The 24,982-nt window shown below is 36.3% G+C and overlaps 1 protein-coding gene across 1 annotated transcript in view; it reads left to right on the top strand.

Moving 5' to 3' along the window:
* ripor2 (RHO family interacting cell polarization regulator 2) overlaps positions 1 to 24,982 on the top strand; it is a 74,518-nt gene that overhangs the window by 17,468 nt on the left and 32,068 nt on the right. The window contains exon 2 of the mRNA XM_073822414.1: positions 22,401 to 22,521. Coding sequence (XP_073678515.1) covers positions 22,401 to 22,521 — 121 coding nt within the window. The remainder of the gene's footprint in view (positions 1 to 22,400; positions 22,522 to 24,982) is intronic.

Below are 24,982 nucleotides of genomic sequence, written 5' to 3' on the forward strand. Positions count from 1 at the left end.
ACAGACACATAGTTTAAGCAGCTTAAGATTCACTCTGACAGCTGAGCACATACCCCATTAATGCCAGCCCCTGATGTGGCGCACTACAATGTGTTTTTAGACAAGCCTCAAATCAGTCAAGAGTGAATATGTCAGTGACAAAACAGGCAGGCCCCGCCCACTTCCACAGCGCTGCTCGCTGATTGGTCCGTGGCGGCTGTGAGGGAGCGCTACAAATCTCTACGAGTGTACTACATATGATTTTTGATCCGCTGCTGTCGTGCTGGACGGTTTCACTCGGCAAAGTCTGTTGCGCTGTCATTCATCACGTTTCGTTGTGATAGTTTCATTTAGCACACTTCAGCACTCGAGCCGCAGAAAGGAGAAGTGATATTTCGTTCGCATGGATGGAAGTGCCCAACTCGAGTAAATAACATTCACTGGGAATAAGTTTTCTGTCGAGCGGTGAGTACAGTCTGTATATTTGACACTACAACGTTTTTACGTGCGGGTATTACAGTTCACTGTGGCGACGTGCTGTTTTGTCATGTGGGTTTAACAAATGACAGTTTTCAGGCATAGTTGTGATTGACCACCAATTGTCGTTGTTTTGGATGCGTTTTGCATGTGATGAACTGATTAATAACTGTCGTTTTTAACTACGCGTCCGAGTCCAAGATGTATTTGCTCATTTGAGATTTAGTTTTGATAAATATATGACATATGATTGTCTATTTGTAAGGCACCGTGCGAGAATCACGTATCTGATGTTGCAGAAGCTGGCCAGTGTTTCATTTATTTATTTATTTATTTATTTATTTTTGTCTCAAAGCATTATCATATCATAAACTCCATGTAATATTTCCTGCACTGAACTGAATCGGACTTCGTTCGCTTCTCCAACGAATCGTTCTTTTGAGTCGAATCTTTTTAATGAATCGGGTGAACCAGTTCAAAAATATTTCTGTACGATTCGAGCTTCACAGTAATCTGTCAGTGCGATTTAAGCTGTGTATGAATTTGAATTGTTTGTGTATGTAGAGCTACATTTTTAGCCTATATGTCGGTAGATGTAGATGAATTGTTGTATTGTTTAATGTAAATTCAAATGATAGGTTCTAGTTCTTATTATGAGCCTAATCATTGCTGAATTAAACTGAACTACACGTAAAATCATAACAAACATGATTAATATTAATAAAGTGTAGTTAAAACAATTTGACAGCACTATGTATGCATTCATAGAGGTTTGCATTTACATCACGTTTGGTCAGTGACCCGGATGTAAACAACAGCATTGTTTTTTCAGTTAATGTACTATTGAATATGTTGTTCTGATAATTTATGCTGTTTAAGCCATGGAAAAAACGTGTGGAAGCTGCTAAATCATATAGAGAAGGACTTAGTAAGCAGGAAATGGCGCAATATTTTGAAAAACTAAACTTAATAGGTGGTAAAGATATGTACGAGCAGTATTAATTAAGATATTAGTCTAATATTTCTCCTATCTGACCGGAAATGATAAGAACAAACATGAATGTTGTCAAGATTCTTGCCCTGGATATCCAGATTCAGTTTGGCCAACCACAAACACGTTTAGTTTCTCAGACAGTTTTATGCACTCCTCTCCTTAATTTGTTATAACTTTTGGCAGTCTAATAGTACTCCAAATGTTTTTCCCGGTTTGTCCGATTAGTACAGCCCCAAACCTGACAATAATTGACCATTTTTAGCAGCAATAATCAGTAAAATATGCAAGTTTCGTTCGGTTCAGTGGCGTTTTTTTATGTTCAGTGCTGCCAATATGGCCAATTAATGACGCATTGTGAAAAAACTCTATAGCTTTATTTGAACATTGTAGGGTTAGTTCTTTTATAACCGGTTCTTTGAAACCAACTCATTTGAACGAACTGATTCACAGAAATGAATCTTACTTGTCACTACTCAATGCTGCACTTTGTTGGCTTGTGCGGGTGTGATTAGAACAGATTGTGTCATGAAATAAGACAAACTACCATCAGAAAACCAGACTGATGTCTGTTTGAACCTGCTGTGGTATAATTTGGCAGCTGTCAGGTCAATATTTCATGAGCTCGTATGGATGACACAGTACCATATGCTCACTTCCAGAAGGTGAAATGCTGCTTTTTGACGTTACTTTCTTTATTGGAAGCTAACATGACAGTTTGAGGTTTTTCTGAATATGGTGCAATAAACATAAAATATTTATTAGCCTGCTATATTTTGCAATGCTTTCAATCATGCTTCCATTTGTTATATATTTTGCTTTGGAGTGAAGTGTGTATGGTTGTGGTTTATCTCAGAGCTGGTTGTGCTGGTTTAAAACTTAAAACTCTTTAATGAAGACTTGAACTATTGAAATTGCTCCAGAGAAAATAAATGAGAAAAATGCTTCCGCAACCAAGACCACTGTAAAAGTGGGTGGCCACGATTATGATCTATTGGAAGGGGGTTGTTAGAGCCTAGAGCTGCCAAAGCAGTGACAAATGAGCATTTCTTAGAATTAATTTTTTTTTTTCACTGAATAAACCCACCTTTCCTTGCCTTTCTCTCCCAACACCCAGCTCTTTTCACTCACTTGTACAGTATCTCTTCAAATCTCAGCCTTTCAGAATTGTCATGAAGTGTATATTAGATCACATCACTAACTGTTCTCTGTTGGACATTTCTAAGCAAAGATTCAGTGTTTTATCAGTTTTATCTCAAGTCTGCTGAGCCGGTGGGTTGCAATAATTTCAGTATATGAATACAGTACATTTATGGCTTATTATTTTATACAATGGGCCATTATGGCAGTCTAGACAGTCCTTGATTCCTATCACAGTGAGAATAATCATTTTGGATGTTCTTACATGCATTTATTTATTCTCTGTCTTAAAAATGGGATGTTTGGATTTCAAATGTACTTGAGGGTTAAGTTTGTGTCTTCAGCAGTGCATGTTATTTCTCATTCGTGAATTTCGCTGGATAAGGAAAAGCTCAGTGAAACTTGGCAGGAATTCAGTAAGATGAGGCCGCTTTACTGCAGGCTCTTCAAAAACATCCAATCATAGTTCTTTGGAATGGCTATGAACACGTCAGCTTTGTAAGTTGATGTTAAGCTGTTTAGGATAATGTTTAGTAGTGTTTTGCTTTAGGCTTTAGTGGCTTACATTTTCACAGCTGATAATCATTGAAGTTTCTTCTCTTGGTGGTCATCCGTGTACAATCCTACTCAGGCCTTCAGCCATTGCTAAGCCACTTGGCTGTTGAGTTGGATTGCTCTTGGCTTGATTTAGTCATTTTTGTCTTCATGGAAATGTGTCTTGATTTGTATTGAGCTGCAATTCATTGAGGTATCTCTGACAGAGATACAATCGAGCTAATGAGCTTCATGTGTGTTTCAAAGGCTCTTTCTCCGGTGATCTTGTACAGACAAATCCCAGTCACACAGTCTGACCCCTAGGGCCTGTGGAGGGGTATTTTAAGAAAAAGAGGAGGTAGAAAAGAAGCTGTTGATGAAAGAGATCTTAGAATCTTTTTAGTACGTGGAGAAAGCAGGATGGAAGAGGTCTGGGTTTTATCCACTGTCACTTTGTGTTTATGACAGGGGGCAGTGAGAGGTTTCGGCTCGCGTCACGGCCGTAAAGGGAGCTGAATCAAATCAGCACGGTCAGCATGAGGCCGGCAAAGCGTCAGTGTTACTATAGATTCAGTCTCCACTGACATACGCTCTTTGTTGTCAGATGACACTCATCCAGTAAGAATCAAACAGCACTCTGAATGAATATATTACGATTGAATGCTTCTTTAATGTTAAAGGAGAAGTTTACTTCCAGAACAAAAATGTACAGATAATTTACTCACCCCCTTGCCATTCAAGATGTTCATGTCTTTCTTTCTTCAGTCATAAAGAAATTATGTTTTTTGAGTAAAAAATTTCAGGAATGTTCTCCACATAGTGGAGTTCTATGGTGCCCTCGAGTTTAAACTTCTAAAGTGCAGTCTAAATGCCGCTTCAAAGGGCTCTAAACCAAGAAAGAAGGGTCTTATCTAGAGAAACGATCAGTTAATTTCTGAAAAAATGTACAATTTATTTACTTTTTAAACTCAAACGCTCTGTGTGTATTTTGTTTTCTGGTTCATGAAAGTTAGGGTTTGTTGAAAACTCCCATCTCATTATCTCCTCCAACTTCAAAATCATCCGTTTTACCTATTTTGCATGGGTGTTTGACCCTCCTTGTGTGTTCGCTTTGTAAACATCAGGTCGGTACTTCTGCAGCGATGTAGGATGATTTTGAAGTTGGAGGAGTTTTTCGACATACCCTAACTGTCTTGAACAGGAATACACAGAGTTCACGCAGAGCTAGACAAGAAGAGCATTTAAGGTTAAAAATTATATAACCGAAAATAACCGATCGTTTCGCTAGATAAGACACTTCTTGCTTGGCTAGGATTGGATAGAGCTCATTGAAGCTGCAATTAAACCGCATTTTGGAAGTTCAAACTCACAGACACCATAGAACATTGGAGAAAAAATTTCGTATAATTTCTGTATATTGTGTAGTAGGGTTTGATACAGATTATTACAGATCAAGTAGACTGATAACTGATATTTTGAACCGATATATATGTCTGGTGTAAAAATGAAAATTAATGTCAAAATTAAAAATAGCAAGGGCTCTGACAAAAAAACTTTTTTTTTAAATGCTTTAAAATTATTTTAGCGGCAAATTGATTTAAAAAAAGGCCGATACCGATAACCATAAAAATGCTAAATATCGGCTAGGGATGGCGAAAACTAAAAAATTTCTTGACCGACCACCGAGCCTCATTAGCCGGTTGAAACCGGTTAACCGATTAGTTTAAAATATGGTACGCTATTTGAAATAACAGCCATTTCGAGCCGCGCCTGCAATTTCGCAACTCTGTCGCATCTGGCCGCGATCACACCGAACGCGTCTTTTAGTTCTAAAAACGCGAGGCGCACAGCACTGCCTTTTTTTTGGTGACTTTTAATAATAACAGAATATAAAAGAGCAGTGTGCTGCGTTTTTTTTATGTTGCTAAGCAACGACCAAAACAGCTGTCCTGTCAGTCAAATCAAAGGATTATAGCGCGAGCACTCTAAAATCTTAGTTTTATGCTGTTAAGTAAACTGTCATATTAGCAGAAACCCTAAATAATACAGCTCCGGGTTACCCACGATAGACACAAAAGGTTTCTCCTCTATTTCTTGCAGTCTCCGGACTTTTTAAGCAACCGTAAAATTCCGTCACCACAACAGAAGGCCCGCCTCGTCTCCATTCATTCGATTGGACAATGGAAAAGAACGCGAATGACGTTGGGCGTTTTTCCGCTCAGAGTTGATTTTTTTTTTCAACTTCACGCGCTCAGAGCGCTCCTGCAAAAACGCGGGGCGCCTGGGGCGCATAAGCAGCGTGTAGAACGCTCACTGCCAACAGAAAACCATTCAAAAGAGGCGCCTCCAACTGCAAAAACGCGTTCGGTGTGATCGCGGCCTCTCTCTGCCGCTCTGCCTCCCGCACACACACACACACACACACACTGCCACTCACGTCACTTTTTTAAAATCCCCTACAGCGCGAAACATTTCAATGAGTCCCGCAAACGCGGCGCCGAAGAGCTTGTTGTATGTAATCGTAGGACAAATGGCTCCTTAGTTTCAAATGGTTTGGGTACAAGGTGATCGCTTTGAAAATAAAGGCGTTTGTCTAGGTTAGAAGCTCATTTGAAACATTGCCACGGCTCATTTAAGAAAATGACAGCTCCGAAGAGACGCCGCTTTAGTTGAGGTAGTGCTAACCATAATAAAGAAAGATGATGATCATCATCACCTTATCGGTTACCACTGAAATGTAGATGTAATGTATTTCCAAATCTAAGCCCATCTTATGCGGAATGTTGCCTATTAGACTGCAACATGATAAAACCAATGGATAAAACAGGCACCTTCAGAATGCGTAAAAGACGCACCGGCACTTTTTTTTTTTTAACCGACTACCGACAACTTTGACCGGTTAACGTTGATACGGTCAACCACCGGTCAAACGGTCATCGGTTAACATCCCTAATATCGGCACAGAATTATTGGCCAGGGGTGCATTTCTCAAAAGCAACTATGGTCGCAAGTTCCTTTATTACCAATAGAGTTCTATGGAACTAACAACCATAGTTAGCTACCGATAACCATAAAAATGCTAAATATCGGCACAGAATTATTGGCCAGGGGTGCATTTCTCAAAAGCAACTATGGTCGCAAGTTCCTTTATTACCAATAGAGTTCTATGGAACTAACAACAATAGTTAGCTACCGATAACCATAAAAATGCTAAATATCGGCACAGAATTATTGGCCAGGGGTGCATTTCTCAAAAGCAACTATGGTCGCAAGTTCCTTTATTACCAATAGAGTTCTATGGAACTAACAACAATAGTTAGCTACCGATAACCATAAAAATGCTAAATATCGGCACAGAATTATTGGCCAGGGGTGCATTTCTCAAAAGCAACTATGGTCGCAAGTTCCTTTATTACCAATAGAGTTCTATGGAACTAACAACCATAGTTAGCTACCGATAACCATAAAAATGCTAAATATCGGCACAGAATTATTGGCCAGGGGTGCATTTCTCAAAAGCAACTATGGTCGCAAGTTCCTTTATTACCAATAGAGTTCTATGGAACTAACAACCATAGTTAGCTAACGACAATCAGTTGAACCCTATTGCATAGCCTTAATATGCAGCACATACAAAATTGAGAACAAAATTATGTATTTTATTTAATTAACTAGATCTATCTTCAATATGTTTTTGTAATTGAAAAGTTCCCACAGGTGTGTTTTCGTCATGCGATCAGGTTGCAAATGATATATGTAATGCTGCCTTCTAATTTGTCCAAATTTGTTATTTTAAAGGTGGCATAATATTGCTTAGATTTTGACGGTGCCTTTTGAAGCTGTCTAGGTAGGTAGCTGAGCTGACTAGGTTTTGGAACAGAGCTTGTGCTTTGTTCATTTTCTGGAGAAAGCAAGCTAAAGTGAATGACTTGGCATTTTGTTTGGGGAATCTTTCTCTTGCTCACTCTCTCTCTTCCTGAACAGATGACGTGAGCTTTTAGCTCTCATCAGTGGGGGTGCTATCCCATAATCCCTCCTGATTAACAGTCTATTTGAATTTGACCACACTTAGGACACCATCGTCCATCCGTTTTGCAGACAGTTATTGCAGCGACAAAATCACAGTCTCTCAACCCTGTGATTAGTATTATGATGGTTTATCCTTTAAACATAAGCTGATGACCTCAATGTTTTTGTTTTTCCTTGTCTGTTTGCATAGCAGTTAAAAGATGTGCTGAAATCTGATTGGTTGTGGTAGATTCTTTTTGAGATTTCATTGGCTGTTTGAATTGAGGTCTTTGGATGTTGTCATGTATGACATATTCTCCCTCAGATGAGGGCTGTTTTTTAGATTTTGTCAGCTGTGACATGTAATCTGCTTTGAAAAACCAAATCCTTATGCTTTTTAAAGGGTGCTGTCCTCCTCAGGGTCTGTCCTGACATACAGCTGTGCTTTAGCAGGGATGAAGTCAATGCCCTCCTGTCAAACCCAGACGCAATGCAGATAACAGGAAAGTACCCTCATAAACTACAGCTGATTTTAAAGCTGATTTTAAAAGCCAAATATATTTTTACATCTTATGACTGAAATGAGTAAAAACAGACCAGCCTGGAAATTTACAGCCTGGTTTTTCCCTCACTGTTAATCGATAATAGTTGTTTACTACTTATTTTATGTCTGCCAAGTAATAAGCATAAACCTTATTTAATATTCTAATATTATTCTACCATTTGCAAAATTCGAGGCCTAGGGCACAAAACCAATCTTATGTAGCTTTGTAGCAATAGTCCAAAAATACATTGTATGGGTCAAAATTATACATTTTTCTTTTATACCAAAAATCATTAGGATATTAAGTAAATGTTCCATGAAGAGTTTTTGTAAATTTTCTACTGTAAATATAATCAAACTTAATTTTTGATTAGTAATATGCATTGCTAAGAACTTCATTTGAACAATTTTAAAGATGATTTTCTCAATAATCAAGTTTTTTTTTAATGCAGATTCTCTCAGATTCCTGATTTTCAAATAGTTGTATCTCACCCAAATATTGTCCTATCCTAACAAACTATAAATCACACTTTCAGATGATGTATACATCTCAATTAAAAAAAAGACCTTTAGGACTGTTTGGTGGTCCAGGGTCACATATTTGCTTAAGCGAGCACTACTAATTTTTGGCTTTTTGTCAAAACTCATCAAAACTCGGTTTGTCATATTTTTTCATCATCTTATTTTTTCGTTGTATTTTTAGGACATAGTTTAATCTTCAGTCTGAAATGGTTGTGCGTCAAGAGTGTGTTTTCTTTCTCACGTAGATGCTTTGAAGCTGAAAGTGACTTTTCATCTTTAATTTAAAATGTCTTTTCAGTCCTCAAAACAAAAATGTTTCAATGTTTCATCTGCATATGCCTGGCACAAGTAAAAATGTTTTTTTAGCAGTGTTCTAGTTATGTCCAGTTGGCAGAGTGCAGGAGAGACAGAAATGAAGAGGCAACTGTCTTTCTCCATCGCTGTTCTTGTCTTTCTCATGCATCTTGCATACACACACACACACACACACACACACATTCCCAATGATCTGTGGCTGAACTGCTGAATCATTCTAGAGATTCACCTGCACGTGTCTGCATCCAATGATGGCTTTATTAACTCAGTTCATTTCCTATTCTTTAAAACTAAAAGCAACGCTTTTAGCTTGGGCCATGTCTTATTTTTGTAGTGCTGGTCAGCTCTGTCTGAATAGAGGGAGGCCAAATCAAGGGAAACTTAGATCAGTGGCTTAACAAATGTAGGGGACTGGCGTAGCCCCTCAGTGACAATGCACATTTACTGTTGAACTTAGAAATATGCATGTTATTTTAGGGAAGCTGTTCCTTGGAGTGCAGTTGCTTAAAGGGATAGTTAACCTAAAAATGAAAATCATTTACTCACCCTTGTGTCATTCCAAACCCATTTTCTTCCTTAGACTACAATAAAGATATTTTGTAGAATGTTCATACTACTCTTTTCCATACAGTGAAATATTTTTGCCAGGTTTGATGTCAGCGAGGTCAATAATTTTCAGAAAATAATGTCTTGTATTGAGGCATTTTCTCACACAGAACGGTCAGATAGCTTCAGAAGACTTGGAATATAGCCGAAAAACACATATATTTACAAAAAGACATTTATAATAGTAGAGCTGGGTAAAAATATTGATTTCTCATTTTTAATCGATTCTCATTTTTATGAAAATATATTGATTCTTAAATCCCAAGAATTGATTAGTCAAACCTGTTTTCAGTTAATGAACAGAACATTGTAACGCACCTCCCATCTAACAAATCGCACTAAGCTTTGTGCTTTGTTACTTTTGATTTGAAGCAAAGATTTCATACAATAAATAGTGTTTTGTCGCTGTTTTTAAGTGAAGTGACAGATTTCTATAGCGCCTCATTTAAAAAAAAGCGTGAACTGATCATCTCTTCCGTGTTAATACTAATTTTAGTACGAAATAAACAGGAATGAACACCCGAAGGTATGTTAAAAGAAAGAGTACAACTTACCAAAGTCTGTATCCTGTCTTATGTAATTGCTCAATCCTTGGCATATAACAACTTATAAACAATATGTCACATTTACCTTAGAAAAACATATATTCTGTGACCATAAACTCCTTTGTCAGCTAGAAAAATTAACTGTAGACGAAGCATTTTGCTAAATATATATGCACAAATATATGCACCAGTTATAATATTCATTATAATTTTTACTGTTCTTCAATGTTTAACCTATGTTTAAATATATCTGTCAATTTTTTTTTTATGACAGCCACCATTTAAATTTTTATATTTCAATAAACCTTCAATATTATTGTAATGTAGTACTTTGGCAATATTGTATTTTTTACAGTCATGGCAATAAAGCAATTTTGAATTGAATTGAATAGTACCAGCTGACTCTCATGTATATTTTACAGCATTAGTTGAGAGATTTTTTTTCTTTGAGAAAATTTGGCATGTACTATACCTGATATATATCCAAAATAATTGATATTGAATCAAATCAGAAAATGAATCAAATTGCAAGAATCAGAATAGAATTGAATCATGAAATTTGTGTCAAAACCCAGCCCTATATGATACTTTTATATTATTTCTGTATTTTTGGAGCTTGCCATTATGACTCACAAGGTGAATTAGTGGTAAATCTCATTTGTACGTTTACTTATGACCCATTGAGGGCTGTGATAAGAGGGTTTATTTAGGGGTAGATCTTCAAGGACTTATGTAGTTACTGCAAAGTTATTTTTCATTCTTTGTTGAAGGATAAAAATAAGTTGAAAATGCTTTTGCAGCGATATGCTGAGGATGGCGTTTACATCAATATGTAAATATGTTCTGCATGCTTTCCTCTCAATGACAAAATAAACTCGACAAAAATGACAGCAGTGAGAAAAACAAAAGGTTTGAAAAATTTGCTCTGGCAAGCCGTTTCGAACTCTCAAAATTAACTTAGTTTAGTTCTGATTTAGTTTGATATGTCGTACTGTTGGTGTACTTTGATTTGGGTCTTGGGTCATTGTACAAATGTATATGAAATTGCCAACTCTTAAAATAGCTACGTTTTCCAAAACATTCTTTTTTTGGACTTCCGCTGAAGACACAGAAACAGTATGAGGTTGTGTGACAGCAACATTATGCGATTATACAATACCCCTCCCCTAACAAGTTTCCTACATTTGACAGCCACTAAGTAAATGTTCCTCTCCTCTATTAACAGGAACTATAAACTTAAAGGTATTGCATTTTTAAGCTGCTGTGGCACAGGGAAGAGGATTTTTTTTTGCTTCACATCATATCACATTTGTCATTTGATCCGGGTTTGTGTTGGTTTTTAGCCAGCTGTGTTATCCTCAGATACTCTCACACAGGCCCTTTTTTTTTTTAACTTGGCCTCAAGCTTCTGTCTCCACATATAAGGATGTTCATCGTTATGTCTCTAGTTTTGACCCTGTTCTGCTTTGTAAAAATGGCTTAGTTCCTTGTCTTACAGCAAAACATCCAAATATCACCCAGAATTGTCCCTCAAGTCTAACCCATTTTCAACGTCATTTCCTACTCAGACTTTTTATGTGTGTTTTCCTCATAGCAGTCTTTAAGATGGATTAAACCAGTCACTTTTCTGCCTGCACTGCAAAAAATGTTTTTCTTACTTAAATTTTTTTGTCTTGTTTCCAGACAAAATATCTGAAAATTCTTTAAAAAAAAAATTCTTTTCAGAAAAAACAAGCCAAAATTAAGTGATTGTTTGCTTATAACAAACAAAATAATTTGCCAGTGAGGTAAGAAAATGCCAATGGGGTATTTCAAACAGAAAACAAGATTATTTTTCTTACCCCACTGGCAGATTATTTTGCTTGTTTCAAGCAAAAACACTTAATTTTGACTTGTTTTTTCTGAAAACGAGATAATAATTTTTACTCGTCTAGAAAATTCTTCTTGACTTAAGATTTTTTAGATATTTTTGCTGGAAACAAGACAAAAAATCTAAGTAAGCATTTTTGCATTCTAAAAATAATTTTTTGCAGTGTATATTTATATGTTTATGTGCACATTTAGAATTCAATTAATGTCACAGTTTGGTCATATTACAATTATGTAGGTGTCATGTAAATGTCTTACAAAATAATAAATAAATAATAGATAATAAGAAGCGAGGAGGGAGATTTAATTCCAAATATTAACAGAAATGAATATAAATCTATATACATATGTGTATATTGTGCATAAAAGCACAGTAAGTCTCAAATGTACATTTTGCACTGTGCTCTTATGTGCTGTTGGCAAAGACATGAATGAGAATTAATGAGTTGATTAAAGTACCCTGCAGAATTACTAAAAATAAATGGCGAGAGTGAGCATCTCTGGTATTTACACAAGAGAATCATGGAAAATGGTTGTGCACGTCTTCATTTATTAATTTAATACGCTGATTAGCATGTATATGAATATTAGTATAGTCTTTTTCTGAAAAAAAGTCTTAACCAGAATATGTGCATGTAAAATTACAACAAAAAAATCATGCCTTTTCTCTGTATTATCTTTCTCCGCTATTTTTTTTAAAGAATGGTTATCATCATTTTTATTTAATAGCAGTTGCATAATGAACAGACATTTTCCACAGTGACATTTTCAGCATGATCAGATGGATACGAGGTTGAGATTACAAACCCTTCATGTGCCTTTCAGAGGTTATCAGTGGTCAAGTGTAATTCAGGCCTCCTAACATAGTTTCTTTCTGTCTTTAGTCACAATGAAGATGAAAATAGCTTGACATTTTAGTATTTGCTGTTAGATAACATTCAAATGCTTTGCAGTCTGAAGTCTGTGAATTAAATATGAAATAAATCATCCATTAATGCCAAAGTTGGGCCAAATGATCTTGCTGAACACACATTCTTGTTCAAATATTGACCCGTTTAGTAATAAATTAACTAAAGTGTTTTTAATCATATGTGACTATAAAACCAGCCTTAAGTCGCACAGGTATATGTGTACCAATAGAAAACATCATTAAAATATCAAGTCAAGATCATGCTCCATGAAGATATTTTGTACATGTCCTACTATAAATATATCAAAACTTAATTTTGGATTAGTAATATGCATTGCTAAGAACTGCATTGGGACAACTTTAAAGGCAATTTTCTCAATATTTAGATTTTTTTTTTTTTTTTTAGATTCCAGATTTTTTCACATAGTTGTATCACGGCCAAATATAACAAACCATACATCAATGGAAAGCTTATTTATTCAGCTTTCAACAAATTGACCCTTATAGTTTTGTGGTTTAGGGTCACAAATGAGATTTATGTCCATGACTTAAATATAAGTGCCTGTCTTTGACCGTTATGAAAATCAAAAGGATTTGGTTTGACTATAAGATGTTTGTGTCGCTGTTTGTATTCTAAAACAGCATAGCTTTGGGGGTGTTAAATTTACAGCCTAACACATTGGCTTGATGTGTTAACTTGTCAACTTCATCTATCAGTGTGTTTTGAAGCCTTCAGCCTTTACATTTTAATTATGTGGACTGAGAGAAATGAGGAAAATATGAGAACAGTTTAACTAAACTTTATTAAATTGTGGCAAACATTCCCACACAATTGTTTTTCTTCCTCCTAGACTTCACCAGTAAAACCATTCTGGTTGACCAGCAATAAAGCAGTTATGCCTAGCATGGAAATTGTGCAAGGACCTTAATATGGTTCTCTTCGCATGTATAAAATGTGAATTAGAATTTCTTTTTGGTAATTTCAGTTTGGGTCTCTTAATTTTCCATTCATTTTTTTTTTCAGGTTCACTCTAAAGTTACCATCAAATATTATCTACAATATTTTGAACAATATAAAGTTTCCAAGAGTTGGACATTTCTGACTTGAGTTGAATGGAACAACAAAGTATTGCTAACCCAAATGAAAAGGGAGTTTTTATGTTTCCTCATATCATTCCCCCTTACATTCTTTGCAATTTTTGTTCATGCCGGTGTCACATTGTAATGTCCGTTTGTGTTTTTTTGACATGAGGAATGTCTCATGTATTTGTTCTTGCTCTGTTAAAAAAAGTTGTGCTTCTTACATCCTGTTTGCATTTTGGAGATACAATCAGTTTGCGGTTATAGCTAACCCTTAGTTATTTTTGTACAGGCGGCTAAAGCCCACATCAAATTAATAAATGCTTTTTTAAAGATTTTATGCTTGCACCTTGTATATTTTAAAATAATTCTAACTATTAAGGCACTGTAGACTTGAACAGTTCAGTAATATTTCATGTTGTGATAAACTTAAAGAAATAGTTCACCCAAAAATAAAAATTACCCCATGATTTACTCACCCTCAAGCCATCCAAGATGTATATGACTTTCTTCTTTCAGACGAATAAAGTCGGAGTTAAAAAATGTCCTGGCTCTTCCAAGCTTTATAATGGCTGTTGAGATTTTGAAGCAAAATCTTAAAGTGCATCCATTACTCATAAAAAGTAGTCCACATGGCTCTTGGGGGATAATAAAGGCCTTCTAAAGGGAATAGATGTTTTTGAGTATGAGGAATATCCATATTTAAAACTTTATAAACCCTAATCTCTAACTGTCGTATGCATGTTTACGGGAGACTTTACCAGAAGCTAGAGATTATGGTTTATAAAGTTTTAAATATGGATATTTTACTTACACAAATGCATCAGCTCACTTTAGAAGGCCTTTATTAACCCCCTGAAGCCATGTGGAGCACTTTTATGATAGGTGGATGCACTTTATTGGTCTTCAAAATCTCAACAGCCATTCACTGTAATTATATTTTTTAAAAAAGCTTGGAAGAGACAGGGCGTTTTTAATATAACTCCAATTTTATTCATCTGAAAGAAAGTCATGTAGAACTATATCGCTTGAGGTTGAGTAAATCATGGGGTCAATTTCATTTTTGGGTGAACTATCCCTTTAAAGTGCTTCCCAATTTCAAGAGAAATGATGGATTTTTTAGGACACTGCTAAACAATAGCATCCACTGTGATGACCACATGATCTTTCGGTCCCAACACAAGAGCATCCATTCAGTCCTCATGCGCCTGCTTTAGAATCATGTTTCACTGTGTTCATAATTTTTGTTTCCTGTGCAAAATGTAAGCCAGGCCTGTTACGACAAATCTGGTCATTCAGTCAAAACATCGACTAGTTGATTTTGAGTGTATGTAGTTTTGCACATCCTCATATACTTCATTGTTCTGGCCCTTTTGGTGACACCGCCCAAAAGCACACATTACTACAGCATGAGTAGAACAGGGTCAGTCGGTCACTCCCACATGCCTGACAGTTTTCTGACCTGGCATGGATGTTTATAGTGAGTTCATTGCTCTTCCAAGGCACAGTGGAGAGCAAGCGTCAGTGTGGCACAAGAGCAGCTGAGCATCACACAGCTGCTGGGATTGAAGCTGGCCGGGTTGAACTCCTACCTTGGAGCTAAGGACCGGGGAAGACAACGGGTCCTTAGAGCAGAAGGACAGGAGGAGGCCTGCTGCGGGGGATCCATGATAACAGTGTTCTTTTACTGGACACATTGTGCATTGTCTGCTGTTACTATAGAAACTATAATTTATACAGCCGTTAGGAATTGTTCTGCTGTTAAGTTGCTGTGTGGGTTGAGTTTGATGATATCCACGCGTGCAGATAGTGTCCGCTTGTGCATGTGTGCATGGGGTTGTGCGCACGTGCTTGTGTGGGAAATTACTTTTCCGAGGGCTGAAGTGCAGAAAGGAAATGGATTTTATACAATCCTGATGCTATTTGTTTAATATTAATCACATCCATTTTTCAGTAAAAGTAGTTTATATGTAACATCTTCCAAAATACAGGTCACGAATACAGGTCACGAAAGTACAAAACGAGAATTTCTGAAGTAAAAGCTCATGAGCTTACTCTACATCCTATGTAGAAACTATTTGGTTAGCAACATTGTTCAAAATTTCTATTAAGAAATGAACAGTGTTGGGCATGTTACTTTAAAAAAGTAATTAGTTATAGTTACTAGTTACTTCTCACAAATAGTGACTGAGTTACATCATTATAAAAGTAACTAATTACCATGGAAAGTAACAATTTTATTACTTAATTTTTTTTTTTTAAATGTGTCAAGTAATTTGGATGCCCCCAATATTAAATATGGTAAATTAATTGTACACTAAAATGCACTGTTTTAATGATGCTGTGGGACATTGTAAGAGACATCTTCTAGGTGTACTTTTCATTTCTGGAAAAAGATGCACTGAGAGGAATAAGCCAGAATTTACCTCAAGAAGAACGCAACGTAGCGCCGGTGTAACAGGGGAAACAGTAAGTAATCATCACTGGAAATGAACTAAAAAGCTCAAATAAGTCATTTTAAATGATACTAGTGAATTTAGGCATCATAAAATTATAATGAATAGTATATTAAAAATGGATATTCATTTTCAGATTTTTTAAAGATAACATTTAGAAGTGTTATTAAATTAGTTCATGTTTTTAACAGCAATCTAAATATAAACAATAATTTAAAAAAAGTTTTGACTGGTATATTATGCGTTCTTTTTAAAAACTAGGTGTAATATATTAACATTTTTTCAAGAATATAACTTCAATTGTTTATTTTTCTTATCCCACTGGCAGCTGTTTTTCTGTTTTTAGCATCTCACTAGATGCTTTTAAATTTATGCTTAAAACAACAAAAGCACTAGTCAGAATTCATAATGTGGGCTGTTGGAAGGAAACGAGGGACCCCCTCTGCTTCAAACACACACTTTTTATTCAGTACTTCTCCAACCCGGCTTCAAGACCCCCTTACACCCTCGACGGGCCTGATAAACATGGTCCCTGCTGGAGGTGACAAATTAATGAAGCCCCCCTCCTTGCTTCTTTTGTCTTCGTCATCCGTCTCTCACAGTGAAGAGTTCAGAGTTGGGTGCCAGGCAGCTGTACTCAGAATACTTATGAGCCGTCGTGCCCGGAGCGACGGGGATGACGTAGCCCACATCAACGGCACTTCACGAGTGCCTGTGAACCGAGACGACTAGGCCTGAATAGAATGAGTGGAACAATCCCAGCATGCACTGGGTGGCACAGTGTCGCTTTGTGTTTTTGAAACTGAAGTGGAACCTTTGTTTGTTGAAATAAGCTATCGGTTGCATTGGTTTCCTTGTATTCTTTTTGTGTTTTGATAGATTTCAGTATTAACTCTTTAATGCATGAATTATTATTTTGATATAAAATAAATTTGTTTGCACAATTAATATTAATTTTAAAAAATTGCAAATGAATGTAATTTAATTTAATATATATATAAGTAGAATATATATGATGTATGATATAAAAGTAAATATATCAATGTAGTAAATATATTTATTTTTACATATTTTTCTATTTTCATAACTGAATATTTCTTGAATATTAATTTTGAATATATAATATAATACAATATAATAATTTGTTTAAATAAATTGTAGAGCATTTCTCTGATTGGATGGGTTATTTTTAGGCTTCAAGAATTGTATGCCACTGTGTATTCTTTTAATATTTCTGCGTTTGTGTTTCCCTGTTTATGTGAATGATATGAGAGTTTGTCATATGATCAAAATGCACAGTACATAATAAGTTCATATTCTAGAGGCAAAGCCAATATTACAGTGCCTATAAATAGCACAGCAGATGTTATACAAGGCTCTTTTGTTTTTCTCTGCAAAACAACATCTAACCCAGAGTCATACTGGTTTTGTGCAGCTTTATATAAGCAATTATGTATCTATTGCACTGAGCATAAACCCACAGGTGTATGGTTATCTCCAACAAACAGCTTCTGGACACTGTAATCTCAATTATGGAGAGAACCTTAGCCACAAAACCCAGATTTTCCCCTTTTTTCAGTGCCAGGCTGGGTTGTGAGGGTTACATGCTAATCTAGGGTCAGAATTGAGTCTCTCACATCGATGATCACAGATAGCCTCATTACCCTCAAATCGAGGGTTTGCCGCCACTGTCATCATCCCGCTTTGCTCTGATGAATTATGGGAGGTTGGAGATGAGCTATAAGGAGATCAGAGATGATCTTTAGGCTTTTTTGTTGGCAGGAGATTTCTGTGCCCTCCCTGGATCATTACACTTGATAGAAATGGGTGATGACGTTTGTCTTTCTGGGCTCCATTAGGCCACCTCATGTTTCTAAGTGCTTTTTCTGCATCTTGATCTGCGGTGGGCTCAGGTGGCTTTGAGCGCTTTAAAAAAACCTCTAAATGTGCACCGTATGGGGTCTTCTCACCCAGCAGTGCTATTTTCAGTAACTGTATACACGGGAGATTAAATGACTCATTGCTTGCTTTCCTCTGTGATTTTCAGCTGATTTTTATGTACTTTCATTTAGAGTCATGGTTGTCAGGATATATTTTCATTAGAGAGCCAGTATCTTTTAAAACGCAAGATCTGGTGAATGTGTCAGATTACTCCCAGCATTTGTTGGAATATCAATTACCACAAAATATTTTGACTTGTACCTTGTTTTAAAAAAAAAGCAAAAACCCAAACAAAAATCTGTGACCATTAGTTAATGTTTGAACTAAAAATGAACAATACATTTATTACACTATTTTTTAAATCTTTTAATGTTAATTAATGAAAATACAGTTGATCATTGTTTGTTAATGTTAGTTCACAGTGTATTAAGTAAGGGATAATCAACGGTTTGCCGTACGTTAAAGGATTTTAAATGCACGACGTGGAGGCTAATAACCGCCCGACGCGAAGAGGAGGGTGGTTGCCTCCGCGAAGTGCATTTTAAATCCTTTAACGCACGGCAAGCCGTTGATTATCCCGCTTATTCCATGGTCATTTGCGAAGTTATAGACAAATTAAAACAAGGGTTGATATTTGCAGCGCAAAATTTGACTGAATGGATAAAAAAGACGGTTATTGTCGTCAGTTATGACACGCAGCTCTAGCATTCTGGCCGCTTCAAATCAGACTCAGAGATTAAATAGTCCGGTAAAATCACATTTATTTGAATGAAATATAGCATTTGTTTCAGTAGATTATCGATCGACCAAGAGAGAGTGAGAAGGCAAGAGAGATGACAGTTGTGTGTGTGTGTGTGTGTGTGTGTGTGTGTGTGTGTGTGTGTGTGTGTATGTGAATGTGCGTAACGTTACCTGCCTGCCTGCTGTGCGTCTCTCTCTACAAACAACGATTCATTCAAAAACAGCCGTTTTACCACCCCGTTTCTGAGGAATATAATGTAGCGATCTAGGCTATTTTAATAAGGATCGCAGGCAAGCGCTGACAAGAAGTTTATGTATGTGCGCCGCACAATGCGATCTCCGACCCCTCTCCCTCTCTCTCTCTCTCTCTCTCTCTCTGTGCTTTTGCGTGCATCAATTAAAGCAGCGCATTAATATAGAACGGTGATTAAACTGACTTGGAACTACCTGTGCATTAAGTAAGGAATAATTGACGACGGGCCGTAGAATTCTTAGAAAATAATGCACACCCGAGGTGGCGATGCGGTCACGACGCGAAGCGGAGTGGCCGTTACACCTCGGGTGTGCATTATTTTCGTAGAATTCTACGGCCTGAAGTCAATTATTCCGCTTATACTACAGTTACCACACCTCAAGACATCGATCAAATGATATATTTCAAGACATTCGTCCGGTTTTTATCCTTAAAACCCTATTGTGAGTAGGATTAATTTCTTACGCAGCTCATTCAACAGCTTCGTTGCTAGTTCCAAAACGTCATTTTAGACCTAGTAACGACGCTTGGGCTGTTAATAGCAAAATAATGCCGTTAATAATGAAGTTTAGACAGACCGAAAGACAAGCAGACAGACGGAAAGAGTGAGGGAGAGAAAAACTAACTTAAGTGTATGACTTTACCTCTCTCACGTCTGTCTCTCTCAAGGGTGACTGGCAGCATCGTCTCTACTAACAGTTAACTTTAAGTTCATTTTCTTCAAGACCACGCCGTTGTTACCTCGCTTGTGAGAGCTGTCATGTCGTTTTTAAGTTGTTCATCGTCAGAGCAGCGCTAACAACATTAGCGCGAATGCTAACGCGAGTGCAAACTGTAACATTATGTGTGTGCGTCTGTGAGGTGAGTGAGAGAGGGCGAGAGAAATAGTTTGTGCTTTCCGTACATAATAAAACGTAATATATTGTGGAAAAAAACATGGAAATAATCTGTCATTTTTATCCGGATGTTTACTGTATTTATTAGTTTGGCCAGTGTCATTGTGGGTTTTAGTTATTTTGCTGTTTTGGGCTGTAAGGACCTTTGAAATAACTGAAATCGTATGGCGAAGTGATATAGACATGCACTGCGGTCTAAAGCTGCCTGGAACTACGTTCGCCGTGCGTTTCCCAGAATATAATGCACACCTCTAGAACGTTCGTCAGCCAATCAGATTCAAGCATTCAACGGCCCTGTAGTATAAACGGTTTTACTGCACACCTGCCAGCCAATCAGAATCCAGTATCCAGACATTCCATGGAATAACTAATGTTAACAAACACAACTTGTGTTTAATAAATGCTGTAGAAGTATTATTCACTCTTAGTTCATGTTAACTAATGAAACCTTATTGTAAAGTGTTACATATTTATTATTTGAGTCTTTTAAATAATCTCCTATCTCATTAATGAGATGGTTCACGCAAAAATTAAAATTTGCTGTAATTTACTCACCTTCAGACCATCCAAGATGTGGGTGACTTTTTTTTAGTAGAACAGTAAAGAAGAGTTTTAGCTGAATCCATGGTCCTTGGTGATTCATAAAATGTAAATTAATGGCTACCATCACTTGATGTTGGTGTGTTCACACTTGTCATGTTTGGTTCTATTAAAACAAACACTGGGCCGATTGCTCTGTTAGTGCAGTTCATTTGAGTAAGTGTGAACGCTGCCGTCCGAACCCTGGTGTGTACAAAACAAGTGGACCACTAAAAAGCCACTAAAAGTCTTGGTCCGCTTCCAAACAAACTCTAGTGTGGTTTGAATTAAATATCAACGCAACAAGAACCAAATACTTCTAAAAAAAAAAAAAAAAAAACGTAAGTAGTAACAAGATCTTATGCTCCAAAACAAAATGAGCAGAAAGCAAACGTGGAGCAACAAGGAGGTAAAGTGCCTTTTATGAGCTCTTTGTGAGTTTGCAGGTGGTGAAAATAAAATCATATACACGCAATGAATGTGCGTAGTCCAGCAGACAGCATTAGGTGTATTCGACTTAAAGTCAAACTTTTAACGCACCTTTTCCTTTTGTTTAGAGTGTTTGGTGAGTTCCGTCAATAAAATATACATCACTCAACCCAACCAATCAGGTTGTGAACGTATCACTATGCCTTTAGGTTTGGTATCTTTAGGTTCGCTGCCAAAAATGCCAATGTGAATGGTAAGCGGACCAGGACCAAATGTATAGTTTTCCTTTTTGGTCTGGACCAAATGAACCAAACTACAAGTGTAAACAGTTGGTCTGTGCAAGAAACTGAACATTATTTATAACATTATTACCTGTAATCTAAATGAAGAAATACGATTCTTTTTTGTGATCTGGTTCTTTTGAACAGTTTAAATTACTGATTCACTAGTTCATTTACAGAATCACACAATAACGTAACGTACACAATTATAATAAAGCACTGACTTGTGTATAAGTCTATAGTAAAACTATAGTATAAGTCATATTACCTTTTTACATAACCTATGAGAAACCATGAAACTTTCATTTCGGCCCTTCATTCAGTTGACTGGTTTAAGCATTCTCGTAACATAAGAGTGATTTAAATTAAAGGGAGACTTGTATGACTTAATGTAACGTAAATTATGTTTCTTACTGAAATATGTAGTAGAAAACCCATGAAAGATTTATGTTATTTAAAAAATTAACATCGTTTTATACATATTTTGCTTTATGGGGGGTGCCATTATTTCTATAACGTGAAATGGTTGCACTCGGTGAGTTGCTGGCGCTGCCTGTTGCTATTTTTACCACAACACAACTTGGAAAATAAAATACTGGTACAATGACCACAGCTACTGCAAAAGCTTACAGGTGGCGATGGATATCAGCTTAGGCTTAAACCAAATGGTGTCACATAGATTTTTCCCCACAAGGAGTCTAAACACCCCTGGATATCAAGTGAAATCCACGCTGAGAAACTTCTTTAGTGGCTATGGCATCATGATGATCGTCGACATGTTTACATCCTGCCAGGATGGCATCTAGCATTTCTTGTCTCTGCCATTTGTAAGCTCTTACAGTAGCTGTGGTCTACTAAAAGCCTCAAAGGCAGCAGGGCTGAAGTGGAGAAAACAAAGACGCAGGTCTTTAAGAAGTTTAAAGACTTACATCGCTTCTCTTGTTGTCTTTACTGACAATTGCAATCAAAAGCAGCACAATGTGGAATCGTATCAGTATTTTATTTTCTGAGTTGTGTTGCCGTAAAAATAGCAACTGGTAGCACCAGTAGCTCACAGAGTGCAACCATTTAACGTAAAATAATGGCATCCGCCATAGTCCAAGATATATGTATAAAACGATGTGGATTTTTTAAATAACATAAACCTTTCATGGGTTTCATGGGTGGATTTTTGGTTGAACTGTCCCTTTAAATTGACTACTGGTTAAAATTTTGCTTTTGGTCATCATCCCTCACATACAACCCTTCCCCCATCTGTACCACTGACTTCTCTCTTACCCAGAATTCTTTTTGCTTTCTTGCAGGAGTGTCCTCCCGCTTCCCAGACATCATGGCTGCTGGCACTCACTCTCCTGGAGGGCCCAATGGCATCATCAGGAGCCAGTCGTTCGCCGGCTTCAGCACCCTGCAGGAGAGACGCTCACGGTGAGGTCATCTGCTCTGTCAGAGGCTAAAACTCCAACCCCCCCTCTCTAGATGAACTACTTGACCCACTTGATGAATATAAAACATCAGTTTTACCACTGTGGAAGACAAAATTGTAAACACCACACCCATAATGCTTGTTGAACATTTTAAAACTATCAATTCATCCCATTGCTGCAATTACCACTTTCACTTTTCTCGGAAGATTTTCCAATAGATTTTAGAATGTAAAAACAAACTTAGAAAAGAACCGCTCATTATGTTAATTTAAAACAGTGGATGCAGTTAGAGCACTAAAGAGTGTGTTTGTTCAGTGCACGCTGGCTTATCTTAGCATGACGATGTGCATCGTGAGCGGATGACCCTTAGGCAACGGCATGTGCTCATTCTACACAATGGCCTAGATTTACTGTATCACTACTTCCAGTGTTTTTTTTGACTGCGTGTGACACGTTCAGACATGTCGAGCCACCAACTGCCGTTGTGTTATTATGAAACTGGAATATTATTAGATGTGGTGGACTGTGACATCAGAAGTAGGCTAATAAGCAGCCTGCCTTTTGACAGAAGTCTTAAATGTCAGGAAGCACCAAGGAAGAGCGGCATTAAACGTACAACACTACAAGCTTTATCCGCATATGACATGAATCCTTGAAGCCTCCCAAAAGAGTAGAGGGTGGTTATTTGCATGGATATTACAGTGTGAAGTGCAATAAAATGCCAGCACAGACTACAGGCTTTAAGTCTGCACTAAACTCGTTGGCTTTTACACTGAAACTTTTCCGGATCATATTTCAGAAACCGAAATTACACAAAATAAAATGACCGGATGCATTACAGTATAAATAAATAACTATAATAAGTAATACACAATTACACAGAAATTATTTTACTCCAAAAATAAATAAATAAAAATAAGAAATTATTTATTTAATTATTTCTGTGTAATTGTGTATTAATTATTATAATTATTTATTTTAGTTATGCTACAATGCGTCTGCTCATTTTTATTTTTTGTAATTTCTGTTTTATATTTTAATTCTAGGTTCTCATTACACCAATGATGTAGTGATTTATTTCTATATTTTTCTATTTTCTATTTGAATAACAATAATAAAAATGTTTATATTAATAATTAATAAATTTATCAGCATACATTAAAGGCAGTATAACAAATAAAATGCATTTTGCAATTTAAATGAAGTATTTATTATTATTATTGTTATTATTATTATTATTATGTTTATCAAAAATATTGTCATTTTTTAACACTGACAGGTGCCTGCAGGCAATAAATAAATAAATAATACAATATATATATTAGTGGTGGGCCGTTATTGGCGTTAACGTGCTGCGTTAACGTGAGACTCTTATCGGGCGATAAAAAAATATCGCCGTTAATCTATTCTCAAAGTTGGGTTGGGAGCTGGGTCTAAACTACGCAAGCTATGATGACTTTCACCTTGATATTTTAGCGTGGATGTATACCTACCCGAATTGCACTGTAGGGGGCGAGAACGAGTCTTCGAACCTGTGTGTATGCCTACTGTGAAATGACCACGTCAAACGAGACGTGCTAACATGGATGCAGCTATGAAGCCGCCGGGTTTGCTTCAGGGCAGGTGCTTTGCTAGACCCTTTTTACTGGGGCACGTGCCCAATTTAATTTACTTTGATAATCCCGAAATAAAGACATTAAACTATATGCAACAACTGAATTGACGCTTCTAAAAGCAACGCAGTTTAACCAAAGACTATACACGCAGATATCCATGCCCGTGCTCGTCTGTGTTTAACTGCAACGCGCACGTCACGCAGCCTTTTACGCAGAAGTACATGCAGTGTAGGAATAGTTGGTTACACAAGTTTGTATAGTTAATTGTGTTGTAAATGCAAATGTCAAGCAGTTTGTGATGCATTTTGGAAACAGGAGATGAGCCCCTGGTCTAATGCGCCACCTGGCTTGAGAAACCCGTTCTCAAAGACTTACTTTTAGTCATTATTTGGGTAGAACACATATTCTGAATGCCTTCGGCAGAATTCAAATTAGCCATTTTAATATAGATTAATTCCAAGATTACAGTGAGATTAATCTAGATAAAAAAATAATAATCTATGCCCACCACTATATATATATATATATATATATATATATATATATATATATATATATATATATATATAATGTATATTTAATTTTGTTTATTTATTTTTATTTATTTTTATACATTTAATATTTATTTTAAAATAAATATTTAATTTAATATATTCATTATAGTACATAGATTTCACTTAATATATATATATATATATATATATATATATATAATTACATTTATATATTTAATATCTGATCTGATTAAATATACAAAAAAAAAAATATATATATATATATATATTATTTTTTATATTTAATGTTTATTAATATATATTGTATATTTAATTTTGTTTATTTATTTTA

The sequence above is a fragment of the Garra rufa genome, chromosome 17 (genome assembly GCF_049309525.1).
Source record: "Garra rufa chromosome 17, GarRuf1.0, whole genome shotgun sequence".
NCBI classification, from domain to species: domain Eukaryota; kingdom Metazoa; phylum Chordata; class Actinopteri; order Cypriniformes; family Cyprinidae; genus Garra; species Garra rufa.